General features: G+C 37.7%; 1 protein-coding gene across 2 annotated transcripts in view; it reads left to right on the top strand.

The window, feature by feature from the left end:
* The first annotated feature begins 6,055 nt into the window (after positions 1-6,055).
* The window catches only part of Lars1 (leucyl-tRNA synthetase 1), a 71,318-nt gene continuing 53,776 nt past the window's right edge, over positions 6,056-23,597 (top strand). Inside the window, exons 1-4 of one of the 2 annotated variants that reach the window (XM_077800995.1) lie at positions 6,056-6,211; positions 15,783-15,901; positions 18,765-18,852; positions 19,224-19,304. In XM_077800995.1, coding sequence (XP_077657121.1) covers positions 6,206-6,211; positions 15,783-15,901; positions 18,765-18,852; positions 19,224-19,304 — 294 coding nt within the window. In that variant the 5' untranslated portion in view covers positions 6,056-6,205. Of the gene's footprint in view, positions 6,212-15,782; positions 15,902-18,764; positions 18,853-19,223; positions 19,305-23,597 lie in introns of those variants that run through there. The other variant, XM_077801002.1, reaches the window with a different exon arrangement.

The following is a 23,597-nucleotide window of genomic DNA, read 5'->3' as shown; positions in this document are numbered from 1 at the left end:
GCAAAATAACTTTTTTGGGGACTGGGGATGTAGTGGTAGAGTGTTTGCCTAGCTTGTGCAAGGAGGCATTAGGTTCTATTTCCAATAATGCAAAAAAAAAAAAAATTTGGGGGGCCTAATTAACAGGGGGTAGAGAGGGGGACATGATCCTGGTTGTTTCCCTAATTTATAGTGTAGATAAGTCTAGTTTCATGATATAATAGAAACAGGAACCTTAAACATCATAAATGCACAAAATAAAAATTTAAAACTAGTTAGTAAATTTGAAATTTCAACAATATGTTAGTAGTTATTTTTTTTTCTTCCTTCCTTTTTCTGTTATGGAGTCCTTGGACTATTCCACACTGGCGATGATGATAATGGTAGTGGCAATATGGATAGTAGGCTGTTTGGGAACTACAAACAGTGTTTTGATGACTCAGGTGTCACATTGCCCATATGAGCCCATGACACAGGGTTCAGTGCTCTGTGGAATGTTGACAAGAGGGCAGGCTGAATCTTATGGACCCTGAGTCTGTAGTTGTATAGAATGAGTGAGTGATTTCTAATTCCTCAGGATCAAAATATCCCACTTTAGAAGAAAAGTAGACATTATAGAGGCTTTTCAAAATGTTTGCATCTGAGCAGTGCAACTTCTCTAATTTGGTTACATTTGTTTAAATAACAAGGCAGTCTCCCTGAGTAACAAAGCTACTATTCCTAGCTCATGTCAATCAGATTTAGAATTTTCACTAATTGATTGACCAAACTGGTTTCCAGTGGTCTCCACATTTTTATTTTATTTTTGGAGCCTGGGATTGAACCTAGGGACACATCCCCAGGCCTTTTTACTTTTATTTTGAGACAGAGTCTCCTTAAGTAATTTAGGGACTTGCTAAGTCCCTGAGGCTGATTTTGAACTTGTGATCCTCCTGCCTTAGGCTCCTGAGCTGTTGGGATTATAGGTATGCATCATCTATTTTTCTTGATTGCTTGACTATTTGATATTTCTTTCTTTCTTTTTTTTGGTACTGGGGATGGAACTCAGGGGCACTCGACCACTGAGCCACATCCCCAGCTATATTTTGTACTTTATTTAGAGACAGGGTCTCACTGAGTTGTTTAGCACCTTGCTTTTGCTTAGTCTGGCTTTGAACTCTCCATCCTCCTGTTTCAGCCTCCAGAGCCGCTGGGATTATAGGTGTGCGCCACCACGCCTGGCTGTTTAATATTTCTTGAGCACTTACTGAGTACCAGGCATTGGGTTAATCACCTTGCTTGGTAAAGCTCATTTTATTCTCACAGCAAGCTGAAGAGGTAGGTATTATCATTATCTACATTTTATATGGGAGGACTCATAGGTCTCCAGGGTTGAAGGAACTTGCCTAAAGTCATAGAACTAGAATGGGACAAGGCCTCATCAGACCCTGGCATTTGAATTCAAAGTCCATGAAACAACCACTGAGCATAGTACCTTCCTCCACTGAAGTTGCACAGAGGAACTCCAGCATCAACTAAGCTCCTGAGTTCTAGAAGGCTTTTATATTTCTACTCTTTGTGTCATTTAAAAGATTTTTTTTCAAGTACTGGGGATTGAACCCTGGAGCACTCTACCATTGAGCTACATCCCCAACGTTTTTTTTTTTTTTTTCTTTTGAGACAGGGTCTTGCTAAATTGCTGGGGCTGGCCTTGAACTTGGGATACTCCTGCCTCAGCCTTCCCAGTTGCTGAGATTATAGTCATGCACTACTGTGCCCAGCAAAAAATAAGTATTCACTATTCTAGAAGTATAAAGATAAAGGTAGAACATGTAGTACCTTGTGTCTGAGAAAAAAAATAATTTAGGAACTGAAGGTGTGTAATAGGTTAAGGAGGTAGTCACTAGGAGCCACATGCCTGAGGACAGAAATATCCAAAGAAGTTCTCATAATTCTTTCTTCAGAGGACCCTGTCATATAGAGAAGTTAGGTAAATATGGATAAAAAGCATATACAAAAGGACTCAAAGACATGTCAAAATTAATTATAGTCTGTGGATCTAAATTTAGAAATGTTGACTATTTACTGAATTGAGTGGTGTAACCAGTAGGGCAAGTTTGGGGGAAAAAAAATCAGGGAGCAATTGAGTTTTGTTAAGTAGTTTTGAAGAATGACTGCCATATGGTTCAATGGTCTGAAAGGGTATGTCATACAATTATACCATGTTAACCAGCTCAGTTAGGCCAGGAAAGAGTTTTATAGAGTACAGGTATCCTTTTTTTTCCCATTTTAATCATTGTTTTAGTTTCCTTAAAACAATGTTAACAATAGCTGACTTTAAAAAGTTTATTATTTTAAAATTTAAATTAAAATTTTTTTTGAGGTACTAGGAACCTAGCCCAGTGATCCTCTACCACTATATTTCTTTTTTCTTTTTTTTTTTTTTTTGAATTTTTTTTTTAAAGAGAGAGTGAGAGAGGAGAGAGAGAGAGAGAGAGAGAATTTTTTTTTTTTTAAAGAGAGAGTGAGAGAGGAGAGAGAGAGAGAGAGAGAGAGAGAATTTTTAACATTTATTTTTTAGTTCTCGGCGGACACAACATCTTTGTTGGTATGTGGTGCTGAGGATCGAACCCGGGTCGCACGCATGCCAGGCGAGCGCGCTACCGCTGAGCCACATCTCCAGCCCTAGAGAGAGAATTTTTAATATTTATTTTTTAGTTCTCGGCGGACACAACATCTTTGTTGGTATGTGGTGCTGAGGATCGAACCCCGGGCCACACGCATGCCAGGCGAGCGCGCTACCGCTGAGCCACATCTCCAGCCCTAGAGAGAGAATTTTTAATATTTATTTTTTAGTTCTCGGCGGACACAACATCTTTGTTGGTATGTGGTGCTGAGGATCGAACCCCGGGCCGCACGCATGCCAGGCGAGCGCGCTACAGCTTGAGCCACATCCCCAGCCCATACCACTATATTTCTATATCTCTATCCCATACCCCATATTTTTTCATATTGAGATAGGGTCTTACTAAATTGTCCTGGCTGGCCTTGAACTTACCATCCTCTTGTCTCACCGTCCAGAATAAAAGGAATTACAGATGCGTGTCACCATGACCAGCAAAAATATCTGACATTTTAAAGTGCTGAGTATATGCCAGACATATTCATCATGTTCATATGCATAAACAGGGTTTATATGCTTATTATTTCTTTAATTCTCATAGCTGTACTGTGAGCTACATACTATTATCACCTTTAGTGTTTAGTTGAACTGCTTGATGTCACTCATCTAATAAATGATGAACTGGATCTGTTTGACTTTGAGCCTGAGCTCTATCTACTATCCTTGCTTGTTTCCTTTCTTGCTTGCTTTTGTTGATACTGGGGATGGAACCCAAGAGCACTATATCACTGAGTTACATCCCCACCCTTTTTTATTTTTTAATTTTGAGATAGGTTCTCACTAAGTGGCTGAGTCTGCCTACAAACTTGCAATCCTCTTGCCTCAGCCTCTTGAGTCACTGGGATTACAGGTGTACGCCACTGTGCCTGGCTATTGAACTACCTTTCTAATAAAATTTATCTAAAGAAGGTATTCCACATGGGCTAGCAAATTTCTGAGGCTGACCTCAAACTTCCTATCTTCCTGCCTCAGCCTCCTAAGGCTGAGGTATGCACCACTTTATTGTCCCTGGCCCAAAAAATGATTTTTGGAGGAATCTTAGTCATTAAAATAGGAATATTCATAAGAATAAATTTGGAGGCATGAGGGCAGGTTATACATAATTTTTTTAAGAGAGAGTGAGAGAAAGAGAATTTTTTAATATTTATTTTTCAGTTCCCGGCGGACACAACCTCTTTGTTTGTATGTGGTGCTGAGGATCGAACCCGGGCCGCACACATGCCAGGTGAGCGCGCTACCGCCTGAGCCACATCCTCAGCCCCACATAATCTGTAAACATATAATTGCCTTTTTATTTTCTGCTTTAATGTCTTATGCCCATTAGAATGTAAGCTCCATGAAGGCAGTAACCATGTTTGCCTTGTTCCCTACTCTATTTCAGTTTTATGTAGGGTTCATGGGAAGTATTCAATAAATATTTGTTATATGAATAATTGCAATTACCAATGTGAATTGGAAGGAGATGAATCAAACTTGACAGCTAATACAGGTTAGGGCAGAATTGGAACAGGAAAGTAAACCTAAGTTAGAAGAGCTGTGGAGTATGAGATTCTTTTATTTTGTACCAGGGATTGAACCCAGGGAGCCTAGTCACTGAGTCACATCCTCAGCCCTTTTTATTTTTTACTTTGAGACAGGTTCTGGCTACATTGCCTTAGGGCCTCACTAAGTTTCTGAGGCTGTCTTTGAACTTGAGATCCTCCTGTGTCAGCCTCCTGAGTTGCTGGGATTACAGGCATGGGCCATTGCATGTGCCTGAGATTCTCATATTCATTTAAACAATACTTATGAGGTACCTGTCATGTGCCAGAAACTGTACTAGGCACAATCTTTGCTGTTTTGGAGCGTGTAGTCTGGTGCCAAACAGGCAATTATGGTATACATCTGTAATCCCAGCTACTCCGGAGGCTGAGGCAGGAAGATTGCAAGTGCCAGGTCAACCTGGGCAAATGAGACCTGACTCAAAATAAAGAGGGATGTGGATGTAGCTCAGTGGTAGGGTGTTTGCCTAGCATGTAGGAGGCCCTGGTTTACTCTCCAGTACTACAAACACAAAGCAACATCAAACAAACAAAACTAGGCAATTAAATTTAGTGAAATTAATTTTCCAAGGGCGGTACTTAGGGGATACTTAGGGGAATTTCTAGGTACTTTAATCCAGACTTGGGCCATCAGTAAGCAATTTCTAAATTGTTAGTAGCTAAATGAAGAGGGTGTGGAAAGTTATGGGGAGTATTTAAATGTTTAAAAGCCCGGAGTCAGGAGAGCCAATGGTGGATTCTCTATAACTTAAGGTCTCTTTTTAACTTTCTCTATGCAATACATTTTCATTGAGACTATCTCACATGCCAGGCATTGTGTTAAGCCATCATTAAATCTGTATTTTAAAACTAGTTGTTAGAAATATGAAAAAAAATTTTTATTTAGTCTTTTTGTAGACACACCTGAGCTGTTGCCCCTCACCCTCTTAAAGTCCTTTGTAGATGCCTAATGTTGAAGGGATTAATGAATAAACTCCTGAGCAACTAATCTGACCACCAGAAAGTAGAAGCCTTGTATCAGTGCTGTATTTTTTTAAAAATATTTTTTTTTAGTTGTAGAAGGACACAATATCTTTATTTATTTTTCTGTGGTGTTGAGGATTGAACTTAGTGCCTCACAAGCGCAAGTAAGGTGCTGTACCACTGAGTTCCAGCCCCAGCCCTCAGTGCTATATTTTAATAAAAAATAAAACTTTTTGCTATGATGGAAATGTTCTATACCTGCACCATACAGCCACTAGCCACTTGAAATGTGGCTTGTGCGACTGAAGAAATATTAAAATTTACTTAATGTTCATTATTTTGAGTTTAACTTGTCACACCTAAGTAGAAACTACTGCATTAACAGATTTGCCTTGGGTGATACTGCTGCTTAAATGGATTAGTCCGGCAGGGAAACAGGTGGAAAATTTTTGGTCTCTTACCTAAAAATGTAGATTGTTACTAAAGGGCTATAAAATGTCTAAATGTGAGCTGTTGAATGCCACAGACAGTAACTAATATCTATGCATAGTGGTAAGCTATAATTAGCACCTCAGTCAATGAACAGTAATTAACTTCGCATTCTGGCATCCTGACAGACACCCAGCTCGACAGGGTGAAAAGGTTGAAGGCCCTAACTCCACCTCTCCAGCGTCGGCTTGCGGCATCCAGCGATCCCGAACTGCATCATGGGTTTTGTAGTTTACGTGAGCAAACGTAACTTCCGGTGTCACCTCTGAGTGGATCCATTCACGGCTGACTTCCGGTAGTCCGCTGTGTTTTGGGAACTGTAGTCAGCAGATGTCTATGGGACGTCGGCTTTCCTGGTTTGGAAACTACACTTCCCGGCGGGCCGTGAGATGCACCCGGCTGTAGTTAGTTACTGGTGAACGGGGCGATTGCCTCAGCAGGTGTTAAGTGTGTGCTTTAGTGTCGTGGATGGCCTGGCTTTTCTGAGAGGGAGGGGAAAGGTTGTAACCACTCCTTTGAGGGGATCACCGGGGTCACTGTCGTGGATTTCCAGAGTCGGCTGGGCGGCGCCATGGCTGTGAGTTTGGGCGGGAAGAACCCTCTGGGTCGGGCGCTGGAACCGTGTTGTTCCGTGGCTGGGGACTCTCCATGTGCTGTCCTCGTCGACTCGAGGGGAAAAATGTTTTCCTAAAAGGCTTAAGGCGCAGGTGTTCTGCAGGATTGATTGCCTTTTCTTGCGAGCTGATGAACCAGGAACTGAATGTCTAGCTTTACAGACTATTTGAGTGTCATATGTGAAACATCACTAGATTTTTTGTTGTTTGTTCCTGGGTATCTTTACCACTGAGCTACGTCCCCAGCATCCCCTTTTTAAAATTTTTATTTTGAGGCAGAATCTCGCTAAGTTAACGAGACTGGCTTCCAATTTGCAGTCCCCCAGCTTGATAGGGTGAAAAGGTTGAAGTCCCAGACACCCAGCTCCCTGGGATTACAGGCGCGCGCCATCGCACCCCTACATCACAGGAGTTTTAAAAAGAGTGGTGGAGAGAGAGGAGTATGTAAGGTCGACTCGCCTTACAACAAAAAATTGGGCGCCTCTCTGTCAGACAAAAATCTTTGTTTTCAGGAGGTTTTACGAGCGTGTGTTGGCGACATACTAAATTATTTAGAAAAATAGTATATCGGGTGCGGATAAGCGATATGGAGAAAAATAGAGTAGAAAGTAGTGCTAGGGGCAATGGCGTGAGGATACAGTTGCAATTGTATTTTCAATTTATTTTTTGTTAAGGCGACTTAGCCCAGGGGGCGTTTTTACCACTGAATACCACTGAACTACATTCCCAGCCCTTTTAATTTTTATTTTTTTAAAGTTATTTTTTAAGTTGTACGTGGACACAAGACCTTTATTTTTATTTATTTATATTTATGTGATGCTGAGGACTGAACCCAGTGCCTCACCCCTGCTAGGCGAGCGCTGTACCGCAGACTAACAAACCCAGTCCCTATTTTGAAACGCGGGTTCTCAAAGTTGCTTATGGCATCGCTAAATTGCCGAGGCTGGCTTCGTATTTGCGATCCTCCTTTCTCAGCCTTCTAAGCAGCTGGGATCAGAGACTAGTGCCTGCGCCGTTTGCCAAGCAATTTAAAAAGGCTGGTCAAGCAAAGCTTTACTAAGGACGCATGAGGAAAGAGATAAGTGAGCAAGCTTTGCAACTGAAAAAGAGCTTTCCAGGCAGAAACAATAGTGAGGTTTTTTTTTTTTTTTTTGAGAGAGAGAGAGAGAGAATTTTTAATATTTATTTTTCAGTTTTCGGTGGACACAACATCTTTGTATGTGGTGCTAAGGATCCAACCTGGGCCACACGCATGCCAGGCAGCGTGCTACCGCTTGAGCCACATCCCCAGCCCGAATAGTGAGGGTTTTATGGCTAAAGTACAGTGATCCAGGGGGAGACATTGTATTCATTCCCTGGTTCAATTTCCAATATTACAAAACAAAACAGAGGTTATCATTGATTACTGGGTTGAGGGGAAAAGGTAGCTAGAGGTAAAACCAAAGAGATCAGTAAGAGTTCTGAGTAATCAGTTGAGAGAGGATGGGTACTTGGGCCAGGATAGAAGTAATAGAAGAAAGAAGAAATGATTGAATTCTAGATATATTCTGAAGGTAGAGCCAATAAGATTTGCTGATGGATTCAATGTTGAAGATTTAGAGAGTTGTGGGAAAAGCAGGGTTTAGTTGGGGGATGTGTGAGATTGGAGATTCTTTTTTTCAGAACTGTAAAGTTTAGGTTGCTTTTAGGTATTTCAGATGGATTGTTGAGTAGGTATTAGACCTGTGAATTTGAAGATCAGAGGAAAGATGGGGGTCTATTTTCTTTATTTACTGGTACCAGTGTTTGTACCCAGGTTACTTTACCACTGAGCTACATCTTCAGCCCTTATTTTTTTTTGAGACAGGGTTTCAGTAAGTTGCTGAGGGCTCACTTAATTTGCTGAGGCTGGCCTTGAACTTGCAATCCTGTCAGCCTCCAGAGTTGCAGGCCACCACACCTGGCAATATTGCTTATATTTAAAGCCATGGGACTGAGCAGGGCACAGTGGAGCATGCCTATAATCCCAGCTACTCCACAGGTTGAGGCAGGAGGATTACAAATTTGAGGTCAGTTTCAGCAATGTAGTGAGACCCTGTCTCAAATTAAAAAAATAAAAAAGGACTGAGGGTAAAGCCCAGTAATAAAATGCCCCTAAATTTAATCTCCAGTAATAAAAACAAAGCAAGCCATAGGACTAGATGAAGTTACCAAGGTATACCTTAGTGTTTTGGGAGGCTTAGGCAGGAGAAACGCAAGGCCAGCCTCAGCAATTTCGTTATTAGACCCTGTCTCAAAAATAAAAGGGGTGGGGGATATGGCTTAGTGGTAAAGTGCCCCTGGTACCAAAAAAAAAAAAAAGGAATTAGCCAATAGAAAAGAGAATGAAGCCAAGTATGGTGGCCCATGCCTGTTACCTGTAATCCCAGCAATTTGAGGGGCTGAGGTAAAAGGATTACACATTTAAAGCTAGTCTCAGCAATTTAGGAAGACCCTAAGCAACTTAGTGAGATCCTGTCTCAAAATAAAAAATAAAGTGGTTAAGTGTCTCTGGTTTCAATCCCTGGTACCAGAAAAAAGAAAAATATCCAGGTGTAGTTAGTCATTATTGTATTGAACAATATGCATTTATTTTTTAATTAAAAAAAATTTTTTTAGTTGTAGATAAAAACAAATTTTTTTTAAAAAAAGTATTTTTCATGTGGTGGGGAGGATTGAACGCTCTGCCACTGAGCCACAACCCCGGCACTGCCCTTCCCCCCAAACAGTATGCATAATTAAAGTCTGAGAATAACTGACCTAGAATAAGAAGGAGTGACAGACTGACTTCCAGAAATTAGTAGCACTGCATGGAATCATTTGAACTTAATTAATTTAAATTAAGATCATTCATTTTGGTTTAGTGATTTCCTTCTGCTACTTCCAGCTGCCCAGGTGAAGGAGCAGAGAAGGTGGATAGGAGAGTTGGGCTTTTGTTAGGTAAGAGCAGGTAAAACCAGGAGTGATTGTATAGATGCAGAAGGGAGGAAAGTGAAGATGTTGGACAAGATGGGGTGGCAAACTAATGATTAATGAGAAAGGGGTCAAAATCCCAATAGAGTTGAAGAATTTTTGCAGTTGGAATTCATAAAGGATCTTCTGTGTGTTATATTGAAATCTTTTGAAATGATTATGTGGCTATTGAAATCATCAAAATTATGAGATAAGTAGTGTTATAGAGGGTGACAATGACCCAGGAACCAAAAACCTTAAGAAAGAAGGGTGTAAGATAGGTTTTATTTTCTTCATTTGGGTTCGGGGGATTTGTTCTACAATGTGAAATACCCTTAAGTAAAAAGCAGTATTTATATTCATAGAATACCAATTTGCAGTTTACGAAAGTTTCTAGTGTGTAGGAACTAGACTATATAGAGAGCACTGAACAGTTCGACAGGTGACCTGGGTAGAACCTGTTTTGAGCTCTACAGCTGGTAAGTGGTGGAACCAGGATGCATGCAGAATTAGAAAAGGAAGCAGAAATAGGAATGAGAAAATAAAGCACTTTTTCCAGTTTCCTCAATTACTGCCTTGATCTTTGAACTTCAGATTTGTTGTCTTTGAAAGGATAATTGCTTCTCAACCTACTTCTTAGACTTTTAAAATCAATTAAGTTAAATGTTAATAAACGTGTCTTAACTGCAGAATGCCATGAATTTATGAAAAGATTTGTTTATTTAATTTATTTCATACGGGGGTGATTCTGCCCTGCGGAGAACATTTGCTATTGTTTGAAGACACTATTGGTAGTCCCAGCTCAGGGTGTGCTACTAGTTTCTAGTGGGTAGAAGCAGGGCTGTTTTTAAACATCTTTCAGTGCACTGGACAGCTCTGGAAAACAGTTATCTGGCACAACATTAGTGCCAAAGTTTTAGGAACTCTGATCTAGTTAAATAATGTTTTATTTTTAAAATTTTTATTTTATTTATTTATTTTTTCCTATAGGGGATTGAACCCAGGGGTGCTTTAACATTGTGCTATACCCACAGTCCTTTTTTTACTTTTTATTTTGTGACAGGGTCTCTCTGAATTGCTTAGGTCCTCTGTAAGTTGCTTAGGCTGGTTCAAACTTGTGATCCTCTTGCCTTAACCTTCTGGGATTACAGGCATGGGCCACCACGCCCAGCATTAACATTTTATTATCAATGAAGAAATTGAAGCTCACATTGATTAAGTGACATGCTCAAGGTTATAGAGCAATTTGGTGCTGAGGCCAATATCAGGTTTCATTATGATTGACCTTTGAGGTACTGGAGTCAAGTTATGAGAAGTAGAAAACCCTTCATGAGTTTAGCATGCTCAATACACGGAAAAGAGTTCTAAATGTTTGGAAGACTCTTGCTTTCATACTTTAAGGGGGTGATGTGGTCATTTTTAAGCAAAAAATGTTTTCATGTAACTTACGAGTCAGTATCATTATTCTTGGCGCTGAGTTGACTATAATGATCTAAAAGTTCCTTCCTGCCGGTTTATAGTTCAATCAGGTGAAAATGTTTTAGGTGTTATTTGATTACTTGTAGAGGAGTCAACTAAAGTTGCTTAAGGAGAAATTTAGTTAAGATATGGTGGGAATTCATTTGACCCAGGACTCCTAGGGTATGAGATACCCCTATACTTCATGAGCCCCAGGAATTTATTTTCTTTGTAGGTTTCTTCCTCTGTAAAAATATTAAAAACTATATTTTAACAACTATATTGTTATGAAGACACATTCATATTATATATTAAAATTTTTTGTTTGACTTCAAAGTTCATGTTTTCTCATGATTTTATAAGAAACTAAAACATTTTCATGAGTCCTTAAATAAGTGGTCTGTTAAGAATTGTACAGGATTTTTTTTTTTTTTTTGTACTGGAGATTGAACCCAGGGGCACTTAACTACTGAGCCTCGCCCCAACTCTTTATATATTTTATTTTGAGGCAGGGTCTCGCTGAGTTGCTGAGGCTGCTGTCGAACTTGGAATCCTGCCTCAGCCTCCCAAATTGCTAGAATTATGGGCATGCACCACTTATTTTTTTTTTGGATACCAGGATTGAACTCAGGACCACTCAACCACTAAGCCACATCCCCAGTCCTGTTTTGTATTTTATTTAAAGACAGAGTCTCACTGAGTTGCTTAGTGCCTTGCTTTAGCTGAGGCTGGCTTTGAATTCACAGTCCCCTATCTTAGCCTCTTGAGCTGCTGGGGTTACAGGTGTGACCCCCGTGCCAGGTGTGCCACTACTTTTATATGGACTGGGGTAGAAGAAAGTGACTTACTTTCTTATACCCCAAACTCCTTTGCCAGAACCCAGTCACATATCTGTAATCTAACTGAATTTGCCTGGAAACCTAGAAAAATGTATTTAAATTGCTTTTACTGTACCCTAAGTAAGACTGGATTTCTTTTCTTTTCGTTTTTTTTTTAATAGTTATGTTTTAGAAGTAGTTGGCCACAATATCTTTATTTTTATGTGGTGCTGAGGATTGAACCCAGGGCCTTGCATATGCTAGAGAGTGCTCTACTGCTGAGCCACAATCCCAGCCCCTGGGTTTCTGTTACTAAGGATGAAGGGGAGGAATGGATGTTGTACAGGCAACCTGTTGTCACTGCCATAGTGTATTTGAGTAAGGTAGTCCTTGTATATTAGGATTGAAAACAGGGTTTTGTATATCTGAGACTCGAGAGACTATTAATAAGGTAGCCCTTGTATATTAGGATTGAAAACAGGGTTTTGTATATCTGAGACTCGAGAGACTATTTGTTTTTTGGTGGGCTGGGAATGTGGCTCTGGTAGAGTACTGGCCTGTCATGAACAAGGCCTGGGGTTAATCCCCAGTAGCTTCCGCCTGCCAATGTTGTTTTGCAGTGTAAATCAGGATCTAAATGAAAAGGTGACTGGTAGCAGCAGTGGAAAGGAATGAACAGGTGCTGGGGCTTACTCTTTCTGGGAAAAGGAAATCCTTATGTAACCATACTTAGTCTATATTTCTTAGTACCTTGATTCAAATGTGTAACCCAGTACCTAGTCCATGTTATTTCTTTATGGCCATAATATAAAAAAATTGGAATTCACTTTTTTTATTCAAATATTTACCAAGGGCCTACTATAATGTGAACATTGAGGATATACTGAGAAGCGAGACAGAGTTCTTACCATGAAGAAACTTATAGTCTGATGGGGGAAACATTAGGACCGCTATATGATTAGTGCTAGCATAGGGGACATATCGATAGGAACGTATTAAGAGGGATTTCGTGGGCTGGGGCTGTAGCTCAGTGGCAGTGCACTTGCCTAGCAAGTGTGCGGCACTGAATTCGATCCTCAGCACCACATAAAGAAATAAATAAAGGCATGCTGTCCATCTACAACTATAAAAAAAAGTAAAATAAAAAGGGATTTTGTGAACTTTTGGGGAATTGAGGCAGGTAATAGCTGAGACCTGAAGGATGACATAGCGAAACAAATAGATCCAAGCAGCGTGAATAGCTTAAACAAGGGCCCAGAGGTGAGAGGCAGCATGACAACTTTGGGGAAATGCAGATGGTCTAATAGGCCCAGAGTGGGTGAGAGGTGGGAGGGGGAAAGAGGCTTGTCAGAGATGAGACAAGAAGGACCTTGAACACAAGGTTTAAAAGTATGGACTTTATCTTAAGAGCAATAGAGAGAGCCTCTAGAGGGGAATTGACTTGATCAAATTTGATTTTGATTTCTATACATAGCAGTTATGATGTGATCAGGATTTAAAGAAACATTAATTTACTTGTTACTTTTATTTTCCTTTGGTTTTTGTTATACCCATGACTTTTTCAAATTATGGAATGCTTTTATATTTCCTCTCTGCTTTTAAGGCAAGGCTTTTAATTTTAAATCCATCATTTCAACTCCTTATAAGCTGATATTTTGTTTTTCTGTTGCTTATACTTGTCTTTGATCTTACACATGCTTAAAAATAAAACATAGTAAATCATTCTTCGATTTAAATAAATAAAATGAAAAAAGGTAAAAACAGTCGACAAGTTTATAGTAGAATCTTTCTTAATTTTAATACTACAATCTTGTGCAACATAATGATGTTTCAGTGACAGACTGCATGTAGGTGATGGTCCCATAAGATTATATATAAACTAGTGATGTCATAGTTATCTTATTTTGTGTAAGTATACTCCACAAAGTTTGCACAATAATGAAATTGCCTAAGAATGCATTTCTCAACATGCGTTCCCATTATTTTAAATAACATGTAAAAATATTAGTTATTTTTATTATAAAAGATAAAGCAGATTTAAGACAGTTATTTTAGGTGTTTTTGATTGCACAGAATTTCTCTGTATAATGCTTCATATTTGTGTAATCATTTAAAATAGCTGTCTAAGAATGTAGTATATCTGTGATAGGAAGGGTTTTTTTTTTTTTTTTTTTTTTTTGGTGCTAGGGATTGAACTCTGGGGACTTAACCACTGAGCCACATCCCCAGCCTTTTTTAATTTTTTATTTTGAGACAGGGTCTTTCTAAGTTGTTGAGGCTAGCTTTGATGCATAGGAAGCATTTATTAAATTGCTGTGTGCCAGGGCAGAGGAAAGACATGATTTAAAGGAGACTGAGATCCAGATGTTGGTTAACTTGGTGATGGCAGCCATCTTGTGATTTGTAGAAGTGTAAGTAGAAGCCAGGTATTTTCTCATTTGGAAATGCTGCAGAATCTGGAAATGGTAGTATGTAAGAAGCATAAGAAAGCCAGGTATGGTGGCATATGCCTGTAATCCCAGTGACTTGGAAGTTCGAGGCCAGAGGATCTCAAGTTTGGGCCCAGCTTTGGCAATTTAGATACTATCTCAAAATAAAAAATAAGAAGGTCTAGGGATGTAGCTCAGTAGAAGGGTATCCCTGGCTGGGTTCAATCCCTAGAATTTCCCCCCCCCCCCCCCCCGCCAAAAGTAGGAGAAAATATAATTTTGGTTCAAATTTATACTAGACAATAAAACCATAGAAACTAATATTAATTTTTTAAAACAGAATTAGATTTGTGTCTGGTCCATTGTCATTGAGTTTTCCCACGTGATTGTTCTCTAAGTCTGTGTTCTACTTGCTGCTAGCAGCTAATTCATTTTCATAGAGAAAAATAAACTACAAATTAAGTTCTTACCCTTTTTTCCCCAAGGTGGAATGATTTTCTGTGTTCTTTTATTTTCATCCAATAGTGGTTTAAGGGATGATGGGATGTTGCCTGGTAGGTCCAGTACACTAAGAGACTTATTATTTTCTGTTTAATTTAAGATTAGCAGTCTATTAAGCATTTTAGAGAGAAGTTCTTCATTAGTGCTTCCCTAAAAAAATATAGATGATTAATCCTTCCTCAGCCTCTACCCATTGGGACCCAACATCTACCTTTGGTGGGCATAATTGCAGCTTGGCAAGCAGACAGGACTCTATCCTATATTTTATTAAGTATTTATATATTTTAACTAAATAAATAGGAACATTTGGTGACAGTGTTACATTGTAGTATCCAATTTAAAAAATATTTCAAAAGGTTTTTACATATGTAAGTAATTTTTTATTCTTTTAAAGATTTGAAGTGGACAGATCATGATAACCCTAATTTATTTATTTATTTATTTTTTTTCTGCATGAGTAAAACTTTATTTTATGTATTCTGAGGGTAGAGAACACAGCTTAGGTAAAAAAAAGTTTTTTTGAGATGCCATGCACAATCTGAGTAGTCCCATGATCCAATTCTCTGACCTGTTTTTTAAAAGTTTGAATTTGTTTTAACTGATATGTAAAAACATAAAAATTATGCATATTAACACATAATAATGGGGTACTATGTGGTGTTTCAGTACACTTGTGCATTGCAATCAGGTTAAACATATCTATCTCCTCAAACAACACTATTTTGTGGCAAAAACATTAAAAATTGTCTTTTTTTAGGTTTTTGAGATATACAGTACCCAGTTGCTATCTATAGTCACTTTATTGTGCAATAAACACTGAAACTACTTACTCTTATCTAATTGTAACTTAGTACCCATTGATTGACCTCTCCTTATTCTTCCTTCAATCTACTCTTCTTGGCCTTTGGCACCTGCTATTTTACTCTCAATTTCTTTTTTCTTCTTTATCATCATCATCATTTTTTTTTTTTTTTTTGGTGTGGTACTGGTACTAAACTCAGAGGTGTTCTACCACTGAATTTATTCCTAGTCCTGTTTACTCTTTATTTTGAGTTAGGGACGTATTAAGTTGCCAAGGCTAGCCATGAACTTGCCATTCTCCTGCCTCATCCTTTCAAGTGAGTGGGATTACAGGTGTGAGCCAGTGTGCCTGACTACTCTCAATTTCTCAGAGATATGTAACTCTAATTTTTAGTCTTGTTCATTTACATTTCAAGATAACCATGGGAAAAATGGATCTATCAGTGAGCAGCTCAGTTCTGTGTGAATCCAATCCCCTCCCCCCCCTTTTTTTTCCTTTTTAAATCAATCCTGCTGAAGTGTATAGTGGATTATTTTATTTCTTTTGTGTTTAATAGGAAAGAAAAGGAACAGCCAAAGTAGACTTTTTGAAGAAGATTGAGAAAGAAATCCAACAGAAATGGGATACTGAGAAAGTATTTGAGATCAATGCATCTGATTTAGAAAAGCAGACCAAGTAAGTATCATTTGTGAAGTTCTGTACATCAATGTGCAGATGTGGAAAAGATAAGAAACTGTGTAATGTCTGAAATGGGCTAAAGGACATGACTTCCACTTTCTGCCTTCAAATTAAAATCTTCTGTGGAATTCTTAGAGATTTTTCTACGTAACTCTGTGTGTGTGTGTGTGTGTGTGTGTGTGTGTGTGTGTGTGTGTGTGTTTGTTTTTTATTTTTTTTGGTGGTAATGGGGATCTAACTAAGGCTCCTCTCACATCCTAGACAAGCAAGCATTCCACCACTGAGCTATATCTACCCCCTCACCCCGCCTCTAAACTTCTATTTTTCATATTCAGATAAGGGAGGAGTTTTATCTTATAAAGTGAAGTTATTCTGAGAGACTCATAGTGATAATTATCTCCAAAGACACAAAATAAATGTTTGAAGGGTTTCTGTATTTGAGGATCTTATTTCATAATTTTTTATTGTCTTGATGCTAAGATGATTTTAAGATATTAGATAGTGATACAATATTGGGTAAAAACAAAAACATAATGTCCCTTGGAACATTGCCATAATAAACCTATGCATCAATTATAAGATGAATTCCAACTTCAAATATGTTGAAATATGTAAATATATTCTTCTTCAAATTGAAGAAACATAGCAATAATATAACAATGATAGTAGCTAACATTGAAGATTTACTTGCTAGGAAACACTCTGGTTTTTACATGTATATTCTTATTTAATCTTATTCTAACTCGTTAAGGTAAATAATTAACAAAATAATTTTAGTTGTATTTGTACATAATAACTTTATTTTTCTATGTGGTGCTGTGGAAATCAAACCCAATGCTTCACACTTGCTAGGCAAGCACTCTATCACTGAGCCACAACCCCAGTCCAGTAAATAATTAAAAAAAAAAAAAATTTTTTTGGGGGGGTATTTTTAGTTGTTGATGGACCTTTAGTTTATTTATTTATATGCAGTGCTGAGATTTAAACCCAGGGCCTCACACATGCCAGGTAACTGCTCTACCACTGGGCCACAACCCTAGCCCTTTTTTTTTTTTTTTTAAATCTCTATTTTGCAGATGAAGGAACAGAGACTAAGTAACCAGCTCAGGATTGCATAGCTAGGAATTCATGAGGTCTGGGCTTGTTTTCGAATTTTCTAATTCTAAAGTGTATATTCCTTGCTACGTAACTAACTTTAATAGAATATATATTGTATTTTTTTAAGAGAAAAAATACCAAAATACAGTTTCTGATGTTATACTTTAAACTATAATATTACTATATTATACTATATTACTATAAATAAACTGTATTTTGGTTTTAGAATTTGTTCAACTTTAAGGTATTGAAAGTTATCAAAAGTTGGTGCTGGGGATGTAGCTCAGTTGGTAGAGTGCTTGCCTTGCATGCACAAGGCCCTGGGTTCAATCCTCAGCACTTTCCCCGCGCGCCCCACCTCCCACCAAAAAAAAAAAAAAGCGCCCTCTGAAAGTAATCAAAAGTGAACTGAAGCTGGTCGTGGTGACACATGCCTGTAATCCCAGAAGCTCAGGAAGCTGAGATAGGAAGATTGTAAGTTCAAAGCCAGCCTCAGCAACAGTAAGGCTCTAGAGAACTTAGTGAGACCCTGTCTCTAAATGCAATACAAAATAGGGCTGAGGATGTGGTTCAGTGATCGAGAGCCCCTGAGTTCAATCCCCAGTACCCACCCCTCAAAGAAAAATGAAATGAAAAAGCCGATTTGTTCAACAAAAGAGAATGACCTGTGGGTGTGTGTATTAGTGCTGAGGAAACTAAGTAATAAAATGTTGAGTGAAAAAAATCAAATAGTAGAAGTCTCTATAAAATATACCATGTTTTATATAAAATCCACAAGAGAGTAAAGCTAAATGATATATTATTTATGGACATGGATATATATGTAAACTCCAAAAGAAAGGGAATGATATAAACAAATTTCAGGATATTGATTATCCCTGGTGGAAAAAGTGGGGAGGAACACACAGGTAGTAGTATCAGTGGGTTTAAAACTTGGATAGTACATTTACAAATGTGGCATAGCATATATAAGTTTTCTGTTCCTTTTAGTTTATATAATATAGCATATAAATGCTGTACAGCATATGTATGTTAGATGTATTTCATGAGGAAAAATAATGTCACATAATAAACAGCATTAAAAAGGTGTTTTTTAAAATAAATCCATCACATATTTTATAGGGTGTTTTATTTTACTTAAGGGACTTTGAATTGCTTTATATATGTCTAATGAATACAATCTTATTTAATTAGTAAAATATTAAATTTATACAGATTTCCTAAAAGTATTAAATTTTTTAAATTAAATAATGTATTTTAGCTTAAGTTACACCTCTGGTATCTGCTACAAGATATTTATTTTTGCTTTTTCACCCAGCTAAAGATGTTTATATCTTTTTTTCCTTTCTTGGTACCACAGTGCTGGCAGCCTTTACCACTGAGCTACAGTCCCAGCCCTTTTTATGTTTTGAGACAGGACCTTTCTGAGTTTCTTAGGGCCTTACTAAATTCCTGAGGTTGGCCTCAGGCTTGTAATTCTCCTGCCTCAGAGACTTGAGTTAATGAGATTACAGGTGTGTGCCATCATACCTAGCCAAAGATGTTTGTTTCTTAGTAGTTACCTACAAATGTATTCTTTGAAAATCAAAAGTGAGTTTCAGTTTTAGAGAGCTTTTAATTTCTGGATTTATAAATTTTCTTTTAAATAACTAAAATTCAACACATTATTTATATTAAACGTTTCCTACACCCCATCCCTCATTGTAAAAGAAACTTGGCATTTTCATTTCTGAACTTTATTTTTTACATGATTGTTTTACAGCAAGGACAAATACTTTGCAACCTTCCCATATCCATATATGAATGGCCGTCTGCATTTGGGGCACACATTTTCTTTATCCAAGTGTGAGGTAAAGCTTCTTCTACATTTAAATAATGGAATAGAATCCTTAATAAATAATATTTTGAAGAAAATGGCATATGTAGAAATTGCTTCTTGTTAAAAAAAACTTAGAATTCCTTAATTTTAAACATAATTTTCATGTTTAGTTGATGTAATTTTTATATTTAATTTTCATATGTGTGTATTTGTGCAAGGTTCTAAGCATGTATGCATGTAACAAAACAGCAAAAACGACAGTATTAGAATTTTGGAATGACTAAAATCTAACTGGTGTTCTAAAGAAAGATAAGAAGAATAAAACTGTTCTTCATGAAAAATTAGCATTTTGTATTTGTGTCTCATGTATACAGTAATTTAAATTTAATTTTCTTTCTATAGTTTGCAGTAGGGTACCAGAGATTAAAAGGAAAAAGCTGTCTGTTTCCCTTTGGTTTGCACTGTACGGGGATGCCTATTAAGGTAAGATTGCTTATAGGATTGGTTTTTACTTCTTTTAGTTTAGAGCAAATACTAATATCCAATTCAGGAGCTTGATATAGGATTTTCAAATACTGCTATATTAAAATGTTTTGTGAAATGAGTTGAGTTATTATAGTGAAGATTAATTGAAAAAAACTTTTTTTTTAAATAATGTGTCATTTTTTTTTTTAAAGAGAGAGTAAGAGAGGAGAGAGAGAGAGAGAGAGAGAGAGAGAGAGAGAGAATTTTTAATATTTATTTTTTAGTTCTTGGCGGACACAACACCTTTGTTGGTATGTGGTGCTGAGGATCGAACCCGGGCCGCACGCATGCCAGGCGAGCTCGCTACCGCTTGAACCACATCCCCAGCCCTTGAAAAAAACTTTTGAAGCCACGTCCAGTAGTGATGCATGCCTAAAATCCCAGTGATTCTGCAGGCTGAGTATCACAACTCTGAGGCCAGCCTTGGCAACTTACAAAGATCAATCAATACATATATACATACACAGTATCATTTGAAAGAGTACTTAAATAAAAGGTATACACTAAAGTCTAAGTGATTTTTCTTTTGTTGTTTTTTTTTTTTTTTTGAGAGAGAGTTTTTTTTAATGTTTTATTTTTTAGTTTTCGGCGGACTCAACATCTTTGTTTGTATGTGGTGCTGAGGATTGAACCTGGGCCGCTCGCATGCCAGGCGAGCGCCCTACCGCTTGAGCTAAATCCCCAGCCCCTTTTGCTGTTTTTAAATATCTTGTATATTCTTTTTTTTTTTTTTTAATTTTTTTTTTTTTAGTTCTCGGCGGACACAACATCTTTGTTGGTATGTGGTGCTGGGGATCGAACCCGGGCCGCACGCACTCCAGGCGAGCGCGCTACCAGTTGAGCCACATCCCCAGCCCCATTATATATTCATATCTGTGTTGAAATTGTAATTTCTAACCAGCAGAATGTACTGTGATTTGTGCATTGGGACATATACAGAATGTTAGCATAAAGTACTAAATACTGGTATCATATTTTGATTATTTATTGCAATATTGGAGTTTGAAACTCTAGCTACATTCCCAGTCCTTTATATTTTTTGACAGAGTCTTGCTAAGTTGTCGATGCTGGCCTTGAAGAACTTGGAATCCTTCTGCTTTAGCCTTTAGTCTATGGGATTATAGGTGTTTGCCACTTGGGCTAGCTTGATCATTTTTATAAATGTTTTCAAATGTTATGAACTGACACTAGAAATAATTCTCAATGAGTAATGGACCAGAAAATTAGCGTTGAAAAAAAAAATCCCCTAAATATAATGAGATTAGGAATTTCTTTTTATTTTCCAGTCTTTCATTTTGAAGAAGTCAAACCTACAAAAAAGGTGAAAGGATAATACAGTAAACAATATTATATTCTTTACCTGTGGTTACCAAGTCATACCCTGTACTTGTGTTAACATGTGCCACACATGTTAATATGTTCTCTTTCTCTCTCTCTCACCCTCTCTTTAAAGAGAGAGAGAGAGAGAGAGAGAGAGAGAATTTTTTAATATTTACTTTTTAGTTTTCGGCGGACACAACATCTTTGTTTGTATGTGGTGCTGAGGATTGAACCTGGGCTGCACGCATGCCAGGCGAGCGCGCTACCGCTTGAGCCACATCCCCAGCCCAATATGTTCTCTTTCAACATAAACACATGTGCACACGTGCTCCTCCAACCTTTTTTTTTTTTTTTTTTTTAATTTTTAAACAGTCCTGTGGGTTGAGCCCAGGGGCAGGCATTCTTCTACTGAGCTACATCCTCAACCCTTTTTTATTTTTTGTTTTGAGATAGGGTCTCACCAAGTTGCCCAGGCTGGCCTTGAAGTTGTGATCCTCCAACTTTAGCCTCCTGAGTAACTAAGATTATAGGCATGAACCCCCACAACTTGTTCTTTCCCTTTTTCTATAAACTTTTTGAAGTAAGTTGGAGACTTAATATTTTCCAGCATGTATCTCCTGAGAAGATAGACATTCTTCTACCCCATTGCAGTCACATTATCCCCTCAAAGAAATTTGACATAGATGCAATATTATCATCTTTAAGCTCTGGCAAATTTCTTTCTCTCTCTCTTTTTTTTTTTTTTTTAAAGAGAGAGAGAGAGAGAGAGAGAAAGAGAATGAATTTTTTAATATTTTTTAGTTATCGGCGGACACAACATCTTTGTATGTGGTGTGAGGATCAAACCCGGGCTGCACGCATGCCAGGCGAACGTGCTACCGCTTGAGCCACATCCCCAGCCCCTCTTTCTCTTTAAAAAAATTTTTTTAGTTGTCAGTGGACCTTTATTTGTTTACATGTGATGCTGAGAATCGAACTTAGTGCCTCACATGTGCTAGGCAATTGCTGTACTACTGAGCTACAACCCTAGCCCTAAATTTTTTTAAATAAATAAAATCAAAGTCCATCTCTTTTTTTTTAATGAAACATTTATTTATTTATTTTAAATATTTATTTTTTAGTTGTAGTTGGACACAATATGTTTATTTTATTTATTTATGTGGTAGTGAGGAATGAACCCAGGGCCTCACACATGCCAGGCAAGTGTTGTATCCCCTAATTTATGGCAAGTTTTTTAGCTGTCCTAAGAAGTCCTTCTGGGTGGATTATTTTTCTTTTATGGGTCACCTGTTGTATTAGCTTTCTTTAATTTGGGTTAAATACTCTGGCAAGAATTAAACATTGATGAAGTGTACATTTCCCCCTATATCTATCAAAAATCATATAATTGGTTGTTTTTCTCATTTTAATAATAACAAGTTAATACCACACAGATTTCTTCCTTCTAAAAGTGACATTTTCCCTTTATAATTAAAAAGTAATCTTTGGGGCTATACTTTGAGAACCTCTGAATATCCTGTTACTTAGTAACGAAGTGGATATAGTATTTTTTGATGATTTTTATCTGTATTAATTATTGTATTGGTGGTTGCAAAATGGTCATTTTGGTGTTCTTTTTTTTTTTTTTTTTAAAGAGAGAGTGAGAGAGGAGAGAGAGAGAGAGAGAATTTTTAATATTTATTTTTTAGTTCTCGGCGGACACAACATCTTTGTTGGTATGTGGTGCTGAGGATCCAACCCGGGCCGCACGCATGCCAGGCGAGCGCACTACCGCTTGAGCCACATCCCCAGCCCTGGTGTTCTTTTTAATAACTGAAGCTCTTCTGAATTTGAGTGCGCGCTCGCGCGCGCTCGCTCTCTCTCTCTCTCTCTCTCTTTTTAAATTTGGTCCTAGGGATTGAATTCAGGGGTAGTTTGCCACTGAGCTACATGCCCCAGCCTTTTTATTTTTTGAGACAGGGCCTTGCTAAGTTGCTGAGGCTGGCTTTGAATTTGGAATCCTGCCTCGGCTTCCCAAATTTCTGGGATTATAAGCAATTAAAAACAGAGGAGGTGCCACCATGCCTGGCACCTCCTCTGTTTTTAAAATTTTCAATTCTATGTATATATTTTTCTCATAACTGTAATGCTGCTTAGTTTCATCTTTTTATTTTATATTTTTGTTTTAATTACTTACACATGACAATAGAATGCATTTATGCATTTTGATATATCATACACAGATGGGATATAATTTCTCATTTTTCTGAATGTACATGTTGTAGAATCATATTGGTCAAGCATCATCTTTGTTTTCTTTTTAATATTTTTTGTAGTTGTAGATGGACAGAACACCTTTATTTATTTATTTATTATTATTATGTGGTGCTGAGGATCAAACCAAGTGCCTCATGCATGGTAGGCAAGCGCTCTGCCACTGAACTATAGCTCCAGCCCTCATCTTTTTCTTTTTTTTTTTTTTAATTTTTTATACCTTTATTTTGTTTGTTTATTTTTACGTGGTTCTGAGGATTGCACCCAGCGCCTTGCATGTGCTAGGCGAGTGCTCTACTGCTGAGCCACAACCCTAGCCCTCATCTTTGTGTTTGCCAGTTGACTCATTATGATATAATTGGTAAGAGTTGGGGCAGAAAGCCCAGATTCAAATACTAGTTTTTTAGCTTGCTAGTTTTATAATCTTTCTTAAATCACTTTATTTCTTAGTGTCTTTTTTCTAATTTAGTACCTGTCCTGTCTATCTAGCAAATTGATCATGGTAAATAATGAACCATAGAAATTTAACTCTCACTACAAATATAATTATCTTTTTGTTCTTCTTTTTTTTGGTGCTGGGGATTGAATCCAGGGCCTTTTGCATGTGAGGGAAGCACTCTACCAACTGAGCTATATCCCCAGCCCCACAAATACAGTAATCTTTAGATACAGTAATCA

The sequence above is a fragment of the Urocitellus parryii genome, chromosome 1 (genome assembly GCF_045843805.1).
Source record: "Urocitellus parryii isolate mUroPar1 chromosome 1, mUroPar1.hap1, whole genome shotgun sequence".
NCBI classification, from domain to species: domain Eukaryota; kingdom Metazoa; phylum Chordata; class Mammalia; order Rodentia; family Sciuridae; genus Urocitellus; species Urocitellus parryii.
Note: the sequence above shows the minus strand (reverse complement) of the source record. Positions and strands in the feature narration are given on the sequence as shown.